We start from the raw sequence: 14,940 nt of genomic DNA, 5'->3' as shown, positions 1-14,940 counted from the left end.
TTGATTATTTTATATTATTATATTTATTATTAAAAGCGAACGTTTTCGAAAGTTCGAACAAAAAACTACCCCCTCCCATCCTTTCCCTCGGAAATAAATATAAATATACTAATATTTATTCTATATATTATATATTATATTTATTATATATATTTTTTATTAAAAACGAACCTTTTTCCAAAATTAAAAGGACGAAAAGCTAGAAGAACAAGATAAGAAGGAGACTAAAGGGGAATCCTGAAAGAAAACAAAACAACAACAAATAAAAAGGAACAAATTCTTTTCGGTATATTTCCCCTTTCAATATACAATAAAAACATAAACAACAGTTAATAGGAATGAAATATAAATCGTAGAACAGTTGAAGGGAAAGTTGCGTCAGGATTAGACGACTGCGAGGTCTTTTTTTTAAACCACCTCGGATTTCGGACCAATTATAATCTTGAATTATGAATTGAGTATAACGAGCCTGACACAACGAAAGCTGTTCCCGAGCCTATTTAAAAAGTTAGTGAGAAGGAGAATGAGAATGAGAAAGAAGAGGAAAAGGAGGAGGAGGAGGAGGAGGAATACGAGGAAGAGGAATAGAAGAAAGGGGGTGGGGCGAGGGGAGGGGGAGGGGGAGGACGTCGTAAGAGTGTTCACGAGAGAGTGAAAGAGAGAGAGAGAGAGAGTCGGCCTTTCGGCAAGAGATTTCGTTGACTGCAGTCAAACACCGAAAGGGGTGGTGCTGGTGGTGGTGGTGATGGTGGACTTCTGGCACATTCTTTAGGTTCTTTCGCACACTAGGACACTGGGCTCACTGTGCGTTCGTTCCTCTCTCTCTCCCCTCCTCCTCATTCCTTTTTTTTCCTTCCATACTAACCCCGTATGCCTGGCTACCCTCCCTTCCTTTGTTTTGTTCAACCTTCGCGAACGTATTTCACCCTAGGCGAAGTTCCTACGAAAGCCAGTCACCCCTCCACTACTTCTCCGTGTTACCCCCGAGTGTGTAGGTTTGTTTTTGTGTACGTGTGTGTACGTACGCTACGCGTCGTGTACACCCCCAACCCCCATCACTCCTGTACCCCTCCTGCAATTGACTGTTTTATTCTTTCTTTTTCTTCTTTTTCTTTTTTTTTCTTTGTCTTTTCTCCTTTTATTCTTTTTCCACTATTATTACGCCCTTTTTTTCCTTTCTCACCCCTTTCTCTGTTATTTTTTTTTTTTTAGATTCATGTACTTCAGACTATCGAATGTTTGATAATTAGCAAATGAATCGTAACATGATTGGAGATTTGGAAAAGAGTTTCTTTGATAATGTGCGAACAGATTTATTTAAAAAAACAAATTCAAAAAAGAAATAAACAAATAAATGTAATTATACAATAACTTGCATGATTTTTCTGATTAATTTTTGCATTCGACCATCAAAAATGGATCAACCCGGAAAATTGGATAATTGATTTCCGTGTTAACAACTCGTAGCGAATGCAACCGTAAACAGGGGTGCCGGATAAAACTGGGGTTGACTCTAAACGAAGTTTACCAAACGATCTTCGTCTCTCGCTTTTAGGAAATATGGGGGATGTACTTTTCACCCCCCCCTACCCCCATCTCCACCCCCAAGGTAATATCCAAGTTCCGTCATTACTTTCCAATTACGATCAGTCTTCTTTTTTTCATTGCAATTCGGATCCTCCCGTTATATTATAATCTTCAACGTTCTCCCAACAAATTTTGATAAACATTATTAATAGAAAGAAAAAAAAAATGAAAATATGAACGATTGGAATATGTAACGATAAACCACAGAGAGATTTAATTTAAGGAAATAGACAAAATTGTATAAGATATCAGACAAAGTATAGAAAATAATTAAACGGATGAACGTTTAAAACTGACTGTGACATTAATTAAGTCTTTACATCGAAGGAAGCTAAAGAATAAAGTTAAAATGTTCACGGTGAGGTGGGGGTTGGGGTAGGGGTGGGTGTGGGGGAAGAAAATAGGTCCGCCTTTTACCAGGAAGGCAGAGTCGCATAAGCGGATGTCGAGGGGAACGAAATAATTAATCTGTTAACGTGTATATGTGTAGTGTATGACTCTGTATATATATATATATGTGTTTGTGGGTGTATGTCCATACAATACACGCACGTAGAGAATTAACATCGTAAGGACGTTCTCTTGACGTATATTTAACGTCAAATAAATAAATAAATAAATAGATAAAAAGAAAATGTGAAAAAGAAGAAATGCAAAAGAGATGACATTACGGTATTATCTTTTGATGGGAATTAAATGAGCAATTAACGTATGTTTAATTTGTTGTCAGGATCATCAGATTGGAGAAGAAATTCTCTAACATTTCATTTGAAACGTTGGAATAAACTCGTATACACACACTTATACTACATACATACGCAACGATACATTGACTAAAAGATTATATTTATTCAACGAGTATTAATATATACGATAGCTTCAAAGAAATAATTCTATTCATATAATACATTGTAATAATCTCCCATGTCATTCGAAAACATTCGAATAAAAATCACATACTTGTTAAGATAATATTTATTCAATGAGTATTAATATATAAATATATAAGGTAAATCACAAAGAGAAATTATAACCTGTGTTGCTTATAACTGACGTCATATTTTAATACTAGATAATACTAGTTCGTCGAAACAAAATATTTCTTTTCTCTCTAATCCAAAAGCAATCGGCAATCAATTCTTTTTTTTTTTTAGTTTTGCACAAAAATAATAATTAAAAACGATATGTAATACGTGTCGAATTATTCCCCACCAGTGTGGAAAAATTCGTACGAAAATTAATATCTGATCCTGACATAACCTAAACGCGATTCAATACTATTTTTTTATCAAAAAAAGAAAAAAAAGAAGATAAAAGAACACACGCCCTGCGTTCTTTCGTACTTTACATCATACTTAACATCCCTGTTTTTTTATTTTCTTTTTTCTTTCAAAGTAACCCCTCGTTACAAATTATAACCGTGTATTTTTAGTTTCGTAAAACAAAATGGCGCGGTAAAAAGCGAGGGAAAAGAAAAGTTAGGTTAAACGAGAGTTCGACTGACGGGGTTTTTAAAAAGTAGCATATTATAATCTCTATAGAATCGAACGTGTTAAACGTTTGTTCCAGAGGTGACGATGTACAACGATCGATCGAACTGCTGGACAAAGTGCTCTCAGAGTACGACGAGCACGAGGCAGAAAGCGAAGTCTGCACCGGTGTTGGTGGTGGTGGTGGTGGAGGTGGTGGAGGTGGAGGTGGAGGTGGAGGTGGAGGTGGAGGTGGAGGTGGCGACGGTGGTGGTGGCGGCGGCGGCGGTAACGGAAGCGGAAGTGGCAGCAGAAGCAGCAGCAGCGGAGGTGGTGCTGCTGGAGACGAAGAAGAAGAAGAAGAAGAAGTCGTCGTCGTTGTCGGGAACGGAAGAAACGAAAATATCGTCGACGGTCTTCTCAGAGATTGTGGCAGCAGCACGGAACCCAGTATTGGCCTCACGCCCGACGACGAGAGTCCTTCTTTAGGTACTATCAAACATACTTCCTTCCTTTACTTCTTTTTTTCTTCCCCCATTTCATTCTTACTTCTCTTGATTTTCCTTTTTCTTATCTATTTTTGTTCTTAACAAACCTATCCCTTTATTTTGTTCTGATAGTTCGCAAGCCAACCCTCTCTCTTTCGGTATCTTGAAATGTTTGAACTTTTGATATCAATGAGAAATATGATGGATGTTATTTTTTCTTTTCTTTTCTTTTCTTTTTGTCATTTATTAAATATTAAACTTGTTCGATATATTTTATATATACCTATTCTTACCGTGAGAGATCAAATATACGTTTAAAAACAAGAAATAACATATATTATCTCATATAGAATAATATTAAATAAAATATATNTCAAGGATGCTTCTGCCAATTTCTGCCACATGATTGTCAATCAATATCAGTTGAAACTTATTCTATAAGAGATGAGGTATATATTATTAATAATATGTTTTAGCCAATTTTAGATAGCGGAATAATATTATACCATTTTTTTTAATTGGAAATAAATAATTTACATTCTAGACGTTTTCGTCGAATTTTTTTTTTTACAAATTATAGGAGAAGGTCAAAATATCTTTGCAATTTGTTGACCATTGGTCTTAGGAATAAAAAAACACGTTCGAGTACCTGAACGAAACATCTGATCGTTAGAAAGTGTCAAAAGTTTAATAATTAATACAATATTGTTATATATTCTTATAATAGTACGTAAAATAATATTACGTACTATTTATAATTTAAATATTGTTCATATTTGTTAAAACGTATCAAACGAGTTTAGAATTATTTTTGAAATTGTGTATTTGTGTATCAGATCCGGTTCTCCTCCGTTTCTAAAGTTTGACAAGCCCTTTCCTTTTGTTCTATACTTTCTCATTTTATTCGCCACATTTACTTGTCCAACTTGTTTTAACTATCGCGAAAATGATGCTGTCATATACTCGTCGGTTCATTCATTTTTCTTTTAATTACTTTTTCGGTAATTGGTTTTTCTCTCTCTCTATTCTTCTTTCTATATTTGTAATATTTATTTTTATTTAACAAAATTTCTCTCCCCATCCCCAGAAAAAGAAAACGTTGACGTTATTTTACGATTGTCTCATAATTGTCCTTTTAAAAAAGAATCGTAAATAATTCTAACGAGATCTGTTCCTATTTAAGATATAATTCGATAATTATCAAATCGGTTGGATGAAATATTTTTTTTTATTCTCATCTCTTCTCGATTTTTTTTTTTATTTTTTGTATTTTTATTCTTACTCGAAACAATGGGATCATTAAATTAACTCGCGTCAGGTTCGCTCGTTAACAAACACAGACATAACTATACACGTACATAGAAAGATGTAGGAAACTATAATAATGCTTATCTACTTGCGCTTGTTTAATCAATTTCTGCGGGATAAGCTTTATACGTACATCGTAAGCCAATGCAATAATAGCGAGTTATTATTAATTGCTGAGAGAGAGAGGGTAGTAAGGGAAGTAAGGGGGAGGGAGGGAGGCAGGCGTTCTATTAACAAGAATGTATAAACTTCTAGAACCGATTTGCAGTTTATAGTTTCAATCTGTTCGCAAATACCGATAATCATTAATATATCTTCCAACGGCCAACCCCCCCCCCCTATTCATCGAATGGGAGGAAAAAAAATATTTAAAAATGCAACGAAAAATCCGTTACGTTACGATATTTATTTTTAATTAGACCACAGGAGAGAGAGAGAGAGAAGAAAAAAAAACAAAAGGAAATAAATTCATTTCGAATTGCAAACTTTTTAAACGTTCTTCTTTTCTTTTTAAATAGTTTTTCTTATGAATTACGAATGAAACAAAAATTTGTTATATTATATTTTTTCACTAACAAAAATAAGACGTATATATCGCGAGATATAATAATTATTATTGAAAATTATTATGTTTGATTTATATAAATGTTTTCCTATATAGGACATCAATCGGAGGACGACGGTTACATGAGCATGAATGGACGGAAAGCGAAAATGGCGTTGTTAGCATTACGACCGGTTCCGGACTGTCCGGAGCCACAAGATTCAGCGGGATTACCATCGCAGGAATTTCCTCCGCCCCCCGAAGAAGCAGAACGCATTATTTCTACCCTATTACCGATGTAAGTTAATTGTTGCAGCGTAAACATAATTTTTTTTTTGTTAATTTTTAAAATGGGGGAGAATGGGGGTGGAAGGGAGAGGGAGAAGGAAACAACTGAAAAAGAAACCAAAAAAAGGAATTATTTTACGATTTATTTTATAACCGAAAATATAATTTTAATTGCAAACAAAAAGAAAAATTGAAAAGATGAATCATATTTTTCTGACTTATTTTCTAATACGAATAATTTTATAATCTATAATTAATTCGTGAAATATAAATTATGTTTTTGTTTTGTGTTTTTTATTACTCAATTGTTCCACACAACTCGATCCAATTAATTTCTTTTTATTGGTACAATTGATTGAAAAATTTATTCGTCAATTTTACGTTTAAATATTATTACGCTACGCTACTACGATATTATTCCGATAATAGCAGATTAAAACTGTTGACAATAATATATAAACGTTCCGAAAAAGGAGGAGGGCGGCGAGATTTTTCGGATTGTTATTTTTAATCGACGAGAATAATACTTTAACTCGTAATAATAGTTTAATAAAGAGTAACACTTTTTCTAGACAATTGCCAAACTTCGAGTACTAAAGTCAAACCGAAAATAAACTCACCCCCCATTCTCACACCGCCCCCCCCCTCTCTCTTTGAACGAGTTTAGTTAAGAAAATGAAACTTTCCTTAAAATAGAGACACCAAACTATCGGGAAAACTTCGATCATGTATTCTTACTCGATACGACGTTGAAAGTCATGATTAGATTAAAAAACAAAAAAAATGAAAAAAAATCAATTAACGTAATTACTTATCCTTCGTTCGTTAAACGCAACGTTTAATATACAATTTTAATTATTTTTCACATAATAAAAAATATATTTTTTTTCTGGCTTATTTTTATTTTATATAATAAAAATATATATTTAATATAATAAAAATTTAAAACAATATACACCATTATATACGATTATAGTTTATCGTGGATAATATAACACCGCGAAGAGATAGGAAAATTATTGAAATTTTTAACCTAAGTCATCAGTATCCTTCAATTTTACAACAACGTTACGTTGAAAGTACGTAAATGATTAATCGATCCTTTTTGCCTTTGAACGTGACAGGGGAGGGGGTTGGAGGGATATCGAAGTATTTTTTTTTTCTTTTTCTCTTCTTCTATCACGAACTAACCGATTCTCCAAGTTTTTCGTTTCCGTTTGAAGTGGGGAAAAAAGATAAAAAAAAAAAAAAGAAAAAGAAACAGAAAGTAGGAAAACCGGCGACAAAAAGTTTTTTTTTTTTTTTCTTTTTTCGTTTGCTAGCGATTTTCTCTCACTGTCTGTCTGTCTGTCTGTCTATCTGTCTGTCTATCTGTCTTCTTCGTAAACTCGACACGTTGGCCGAGATTTTCTGGAATTTCCTCGACAGCCAGCAGAATAGGTGTTGGTTGCCCACCCCCCTCCTTCTGCCCGCCCACCCCTCTCTGAACGTTTCTTCTTGTATCCGGAGTGTCGTAACGATCGAGGCGAAAACGTAAAGCGAAAGAGGAAAGGAAAATATCGGAAAAACACGTTCCGAGTGTACTTTGACTATGCACAATTCTTCTTGGTGGAGGAAAAGCTCGACTAGGTAGAGGGAAAAAAAAAAGAAAAAGAAAAAAAGGAAACTCATCGATGTTGGTCTCGACACCCACTACTATCGAGACCCAATACTAACACACACCTATAACATCTATACTCAACGTCAATAATACTAAACTTACCACCGAGTGGTTGGTGGTGGTGGTGGTACACTTCTTTCCTTCAACTTGTCGATCCTAATCACCACGTTTCGTGTCTGTCTGTCTTTCTGTCTGTTATTCACTCTTCTTCGAGAAAACTTAGGCCACCTATATATATATATATATATATATATATATATATATGTGTGTGTGTATATATATATACTTTTTCACTCAACCTTTTCTTCTTTCAACTTAGATTCTAGACCACCACATTTTCTTGGCCATTTTCTTTCTACTCGAGAAATTTCTATTTATTTATTTATTTATTTGGAATTGTCATTTTTGGTTTTCTTTTTCTCTTTAGACACGTTGGATAAAATATTTAATTGACATTTATTTTTGTCGTTGTTTTTATTTCATTTTTCCTAACCTCTTTATATTACGTAGCCATTAAAGTTGCTCACGATTCGAATCGTGTTTTCTCTACTTTTTCTTTTGGTCTTCTTTCGTATATTTGTAAGTAGAATTTTTGTCAATAAACTTTTTTCTTTTCTAATCGAATCAAATTATCGACATTTCGTTGTTTTATTAGACCGATTGAATAAAATATTTAACCAAAAGATGTTTTGTTATTACGGACGCCATTTTAAAAATAGTTTTCGGGAATCAAAGTCCATTTTTATGCAACTTATGTTCTCGCTTTATTTTCATTGTATAAATTAAACGAAAAATATTCGTTATTTATTTCGTTAAAAAAACTGATTTCATTAATATACATAACTCTGTCAAAAAAAAAAAAAAAATCGCGATAATTATAAAGTACGAAATTCATTTTGAAACTTTACGTACAAAACTCACACACGTACACACAAGCTTCGTTCGTTCGTACGTGAACGAACGTGTGAAAATTCGATAATTCGCATAGCAACGTTTCGCGTTTGAAAAACGATCGATATCATGCAATCGGGTGAAAAAAGTGGTCGAATAAAAAAAAAAGCCTTGGCCTCGTTGAAAGAACAACGAGGTGGGTGGGTAGGAAGAATTTGTAAGGAACTTCTTTTAGTTCTTCACGTTTCTTAGATTACATTCCTTTACTGGTATAGTCCAAAATGTTTCTTCAAATTGACGTTAGTTTAAAAATATTTTCGATAGTTGTAAAACAAATCAAAAAAAGAAGAATAAGAAGAAAAAGTTTATCGATGGGTTGAGAGGTTTCGTTGAAGACAAAAAGCTTAGCTTTAAAAGCATTCCGCGTCAAAGTTCTCACCTAAAATGAAATTTTCGTTAAAGCTTATCCCCTCCACTTTCCCCAGCCCCGACCACCCGGTATCTAACGGAGAACAAATACGATGGGGTGGGGTAGGAGGGAAGAAAGATATATGACTGGTTATTTTAAAGTCGAAGAAGCATGTGGATTATTTCGTACGGGTCTTTCTCTGTCTGTTATCAGAGTCTCCCCCGGAAACTCGTCGAAGAGAACGAGCCAATCGTCGGAACGACGAAGTGGTAGACAGCAATGGATGATAACTATGGAGGATAGCATGCGCCACGGAAACGCGGTTACCACCCAGACAACTCTTGTGAGTACTACACCCCTTTTCTATTATCCTTTGATCCCTAAAATGATATAAAACATTTTTGTGGGGACAAACAAACAAAAATTTGATATCGGTCGGTAGCCAAAATAAATCGACTTTCTGTTTTTTGGCGGGGGAGGGGGAACATAATATTTATTTAACAATAAACGGGTAAAACGACTAGTTTAATTTGATACCGAAAGGTTGATTAGAAAATTGTTCAACGATAAATTAAAGAAAAATCGATAAAATAGTAATTACCATCCCCCCACGTGTTAACTAAACTGAACAATTTGTAAAGTAGAATATGAATATAATAAAAAAAAGAAATAAATGAGATAACCCATTCGATCAGAGAAATAAATAAAATATTAACGACGTGTTTTTTTTTGTTTATAATTCATACAGCCGAAGACCCGACATCGAAGACCGTACGGATGGGAGAACGGTAACGCAGATATGGGTAGAACGAAACGAGAACCAGCAAGTTCTAGCCCGCCAAGTAAATTTGCTAGTCTACCGTACGATACCAAAGTGTCGTTCAATTGGATACCACCTAGGACTAATCCATGCACCATCGAGAAACACCGTGAAGTTAGGCGTCGTTCGTCCGAGGAGGATCTGGAGAGGGATCGTCGTCGTAAGAATCCTGAAAAGGATCGGACCTCACATTTGCGAAAACAGAGGCAAAACGAGATCATGAAGTCAAGCAGCGTGGAGGATAGATTACTGATGAATCATAATCACAGTCATAGTCACAATCGTATTCATAATCGTAGAGGTTTAGGAGGAGGAGGTGGTGGAGGTGGAGGAATAGGAGTAGGACTAGGACTAGGAGGAATTGGTGGTGGTGGTGGTGGAGGAGAAGGAGGTAGCAGCAGTAACGGTGGTGGTAGCAATGGCGGTGATGCAAGTGGCGGTGATGCCAGTGGAGCAGGGCTCGAAGAAATCGGTCAAAGACGACGTAGAAACGATTCGGACTCGAGCGAGGGCAGATTTTCACGTAACTCGGAATCCGAAAGATCGTCGATACCACGTTCGAGTTCGGTAAGCGTCGAGAGGTTCTCGATGAGAGCCAACTGCGACTCGTCGGACTTTTCCAGGGCGAATTCAACCTCGAACGAAAGATTCCACTCGGATTTCTCGATAGCCGTGGCAAGTGCCAGCTCGAATGATCACGTTTCCATACCAACCTCCGATCCATTCTCCATTCGGAATCTCGACTTTGTTTCGTTTTCATTGCCACGTGCCGAATCAAGCGAAAGATTTTCCGGTCGCACCTCCGACAGATGTTCGGAGGAACGTTACTCCGACATGTTCTCGACGAGAAATTCCGATTTCTCAACGAGAAATTCAACCGACTTTCGTACTCAATCCGAAGAGGAAAGATTTTCCGACGATTCCTTGGAAGAGCTCTTACCACCACCACCGCCCATCAGTAAGAGACACTCGATCGCTTGGGAAGTGTCCTTAGAAGACGATCCTCTTTACGCCCCTGGTAGCACCAAAGTTGTCGGTAGGAGACGTCGAAAGAGCAGCGACGTTTCCAGTAAGTCCCTTTTTACTTTTATTAACGATTTTATTATTCAAGTTATAAATGCTTAACCTTTTAATTAGGGGAGATTCAATGTAATAATAACAATTGTCAATTATTCTTAGTAAGTTTTTAACGCGGGGTTCAGATATTTTATATTTTGTATTATTTAATTGTCAAACTTTTGGGTTATACAACGAAAAATCGTTTAAACAATAATATATTTTATCGGATGAAAAATGAATCGAAGCAAACGATGTGTAAATGCAATTTATATAATGTGAGTCATATATTCGAAGTGTAACATAATAACACTCATGAATCCGTACTTAAAAGGCTAAGCACGTCGCTGTAGTTGTTAGCTCTCTGTCTCATCGATTAGAAGATAATTACGTTTATCTTGTTTTATTTAATCTTATTGCATCTATTTTTGAAAAAAAATAGAAAAAATCTTTCAACGATAACGATTTTTCTTGCAGGCGTTGGATCGGCATCGAAACTACGTGACTTTGACGATTGGCAAGATCCAAGGCTCTCGACTACGGACGACGATTTGATATCACCTTACTCGGATTCCTCGACGAATGATCTCGATCAAATTCGTCCACAGGATTTGAGCAAAAACGGGACGTACGTAATACGACGTGGCCGTAAAAAGGAACGAAAAGTTTTGCCAAAGAGCGCTGCCACCAAGACGAAAAGTTTGTCGTTCGAGAAAGCTGAGGAAAATCGATTTTCGGACGTTAAACGATACTCGACAACGTTCGACAATATTAAAAGTCTTTTGAAGGATAATAATAAAATGATGGAGGCTGGTAAAAAAAGGAGATCGTCGGAAGAAAAATCGGAAGATTTGGACGAATTACCGAACGAGTTTGCCGACAACGTACCACCACCGGATCTGATCAGAGTCGTTTCCTTACCGATAACCAACAACAACGATAATAATAATAATAACAATAGCAACGACGACGACGACGACGACGACGAAGAAGAAGACGAAGACGACGAAAATGACGAAGAAGAAGAAGAGGAAGAGGACGCGGAGGACGAAGAGGAAGAAGAACACAATCGTGCTGTACCTAAAAATCTTGGCGTAAAGATTAATTCCGAGGAAACGTCGGTAGGACAAAAATTGTTCGGCAAAATGAAAAAGGAACGTCATCAACAACAACAACAACAACAACAACAGTTGAGCGAAATTTCACGCGAAAGGTTAACGTTGAATAATTTTTCCATCAGCACCAGCAACAAAGATACGAGCAAGGATTTTGGTATCGATAGAGAATGCAACGGTGGTATACCACTTTCAATTTCTGCATCTAAAGCATTGGATATCGGTAAACCGATCGATTTTCTTCTCGAAGAAAGATCGAAAAAATTAACGAGTACTACTAGCAGCGAAAGATTGTCATCCAAAATACCGGTCAATCTTTTGATCGAGGATCAAATAGTGAAAAAGGCATTGAACGAAAATCGCAGACAATTGGAAAAGGTCAGCGATGCCATCAAGGAGATTGAAAACGTTAAGAACAGCGAGTCTTATTCCGAAAACAAACGATGGAAAAATGGCGACGTTAGGGCATCCTCTAGGAGGAACAGTTACGAGAACGATTCGATCGAACGAGCAAATCGAAAAACTTTGGGCAGCCCTTACGAGCCGAGAAATAGAAAACAACAGAGTTCAGATTCGGAAACTTCGAAGACCAGCTCGGAGAGCGATTTCGATCGACGAAAAGCTAATGGGACGGACATTTACGCGTCTGGTAGAAGATTGAGACAAAATGGTTTAGAATGTCATAAAAATAATCAGAAACAAATCGAGCATGTGATAGATGCTATATTGGAGGACTCAAAAAATCCTGACTTTCAGGTAGGATACTTTTGACACGGTAAATAAGATACGAAATGTATCTTGAGTTTTTTTTCCGAGTTGATTTATTTATACTTAATCGTTCACACACACACGAACGAGTAAATATAATCTTAGAATTAATCCAAACCTTGAAAAAAAGTAATCATCGATATGATATAAATAAATGCGTCACATCATTTTATCGATACGAATTCTACGAGAAGTAGACTTTGATTATGTTCGTGTAAAGTAATAGAAAAATAATGTATATTAGGATGAACCAAAAGTTCGTGGAATTTATTATTATGTTAATTCGGATAGCACCATTTTTTCCAAGTCTCAATAAAATGACTTTATATGAAAGTGAAATATTAATCATTGAAAAACGCACACGAACTTTTGGTTCATCATCCTAGTAACAAAATATCGTCAGAGAGTTTACAAACGAACGATTAGAAAAATTATTCAAAAGCAATAATGTTTGAAACGTTCTATGACAGGTAAGCGTCGAGGTGCTCGAGTTCCCGCCATTGCCACCGTCACCTGTCGAGGAAGCGGATGAAGAAAGTTCGGATGTTGGACAAAACGCAGTAATCAGTAATACCAGATCAAAGAGTCATAGTAGTAACAGAACAATGGAATACAGGCCTAGAGTGCCGCCTCATCGCAGCCAAGTGATCGATACCAAAGATCATCAAACCTCGCTCAATACGAGATCGATGGATGCCGGATTTTCACGTGGCAGACGTACACCGACAGCCAGTAATTCTAGAAGAGAGGTACATCAATCATCACTCTTCACCATATTCCTATTTATTTGATTTTCCATTGATTACCTTTTATTAGAACGAATCAAAAGTTCTTCGCTCGTTTGTTGTCTTGAAAACTTTACTTTGAAACTCTACACGAGAAATTATTGTTTTTATAACATTTACTCTTTTGTAATATTAATTAAATAGAGAAAAAAATACTCTGCGGCACGAACTTTTGGTTCATCCTGATAAATATTTGTTTTTAACGATCGTTCGTCGGGAATACGACGAGTAATTTCTTTGGAAATCAAGATCGGTCGAACGATGATGAAAAAAAGGGGGGAAAAAAATAAGAGGAGAAAGTAGTATACCCAAATTAAAAGCCAACGATGCGGAAAGAGAGAGAAAGAGAGAGAGAGAGAATTCAATGTCAAGGCAAATGAGGGAAGGTCGAACCTAGGGACCAAACCTAGCGTGACTTTGGCCAAAATGTCGGCTGGATGCCGGCCAACTTTGTACCATTAGCAAAACGTAATATTCGACTTTATTTCATCCTATTCTTTTTCTAATACATTCTCTCTCTTGGTCATGGTGAATCATACCAATGAGAGAGAAAGAGAAAGAAAAAAGAGAGAGAGAAACCATTACCGAAAAAAAGGACACGTAAATTCATATAAACTAAATCGCACGTCTGACTCGTAAGAGAACAAAAAAAAAATAATATCCTCGTATCTAATCTCTCGTTCGTTTACGTTTGGTTTTTTTTCTTTCTTTTTTTATTTATTTATATCGTCTCGCGCGCAACACTCTCTTTCTCTCTCTCTCTCTGTTGTAAAATATAATAGATAAGCATATAGATTTTTCTATCAAATATTATTTATCGTTTGACGTTTTAAATCATTCCTTCGATGAAAATGATATAATATCGTAAACTTCGTCGTTTTCTTTACCAGTTTTTTATTTTCTTTTTTTTTTTTTTTTCTTTCTTCTTGCACGAAACCAACAACCGTTGAATTAACTTTCGTAAAATCGCGATCGAGAATTCAAACGAAATGTGTGGGAAATGAACTATGAAGTACGATCGATGCACAATGGGACATTTCAAAAAAAAAAAAAAAAAAAAAACAACCCGAGAATCGAGAAAGAAAAACCTGATCTCCAAGTCTGATAATCGGAGATGGAAAATGATAAACGTGTTTTCCATTGTGGAGACAGTTAGATGAAAGAAAATTATTGCGAAATAAATAAAAAATAATTAAAAAATACAATAATAATAAATAAATCTCTTTTCTTTCTCGAAAAATTACCCCGTTGATTGATAATCTTAAAAAAAAAAAAAAGTTAAGAATTCGCATTAATTTCATCTCATTAAATTCCAATTTAATTTGCTGTCTCAACGTTCGACCTTGCTTTCGTCATAATTCTTTAATTATGCTAATTAAATATTCGACGAGACGTTCGTTAATTAAATAACATCTGCGACCAACCAACCAATCAACTGACTTAGAAGAAGCGTAAAAATTTGTGAAACAAAAATGAAAATATGTGAATTATAATAAGACGTCGTCGTACGGGGATAGCAAAAACGTTTTTTTGTTTTTTTTCTCCCAACACTAATAAAAGAATTCAAAGAAGAACCAAGATTAATATCGTTTATTTATGATATTCGTCTCGTTATTGGAAAGAAAATAAGAAAAAAAAACAATTACCGTCGACCAATTACGCGTCGTGTCGTTTGAAAAAACAAAACAAAAAGAAACCAGAAATAATTTTCCCCCAGGGAATGGGGAATGGGGGGAAATTCGAATAAGAAAA

At 35.6% G+C, this 14,940-nt stretch overlaps 1 protein-coding gene and 1 long non-coding RNA gene across 6 annotated transcripts in view; both read left to right on the top strand.

Annotated features, from left to right (window-relative positions):
• Positions 1 to 3,261, top strand: part of LOC106785002 — an 86,364-nt gene extending 83,103 nt beyond the window's left edge. For all 4 annotated transcript variants that reach the window (XR_001381474.1, XR_001381475.1, XR_001381477.1 and 1 more), the window contains one exon: positions 3,157 to 3,261. This is a non-coding gene — a long non-coding RNA (uncharacterized LOC106785002). The remainder of the gene's footprint in view (positions 1 to 3,156) is intronic.
• Positions 3,262 to 3,314: 53 nt separating this feature from the next.
• LOC106784986 (AF4/FMR2 family member 4) overlaps positions 3,315 to 14,940 on the top strand; it is a 29,236-nt gene continuing 17,610 nt past the window's right edge. Inside the window, exons 1-6 of one of the 2 annotated variants that reach the window (XM_014745073.1) lie at positions 3,315 to 3,545; positions 5,514 to 5,694; positions 8,858 to 8,987; positions 9,393 to 10,533; positions 10,998 to 12,391; positions 12,874 to 13,152. In XM_014745073.1, coding sequence (XP_014600559.1) covers positions 5,540 to 5,694; positions 8,858 to 8,987; positions 9,393 to 10,533; positions 10,998 to 12,391; positions 12,874 to 13,152 — 3,099 coding nt within the window. In that variant the 5' untranslated portion in view covers positions 3,315 to 3,545; positions 5,514 to 5,539. The remainder of the gene's footprint in view (positions 3,546 to 5,513; positions 5,695 to 8,857; positions 8,988 to 9,392; positions 10,534 to 10,997; positions 12,392 to 12,873; positions 13,153 to 14,940) is intronic. The other variant, XM_014745063.1, reaches the window with a different exon arrangement.

Source organism: Polistes canadensis, unplaced genomic scaffold, assembly GCF_001313835.1.
Source record: "Polistes canadensis isolate GaletaPanama2010 unplaced genomic scaffold, ASM131383v1 scaffold_2, whole genome shotgun sequence".
Classification (NCBI taxonomy): Eukaryota; Metazoa; Arthropoda; class Insecta; order Hymenoptera; family Vespidae; genus Polistes; species Polistes canadensis.
Note: the sequence above shows the minus strand (reverse complement) of the source record. Positions and strands in the feature narration are given on the sequence as shown.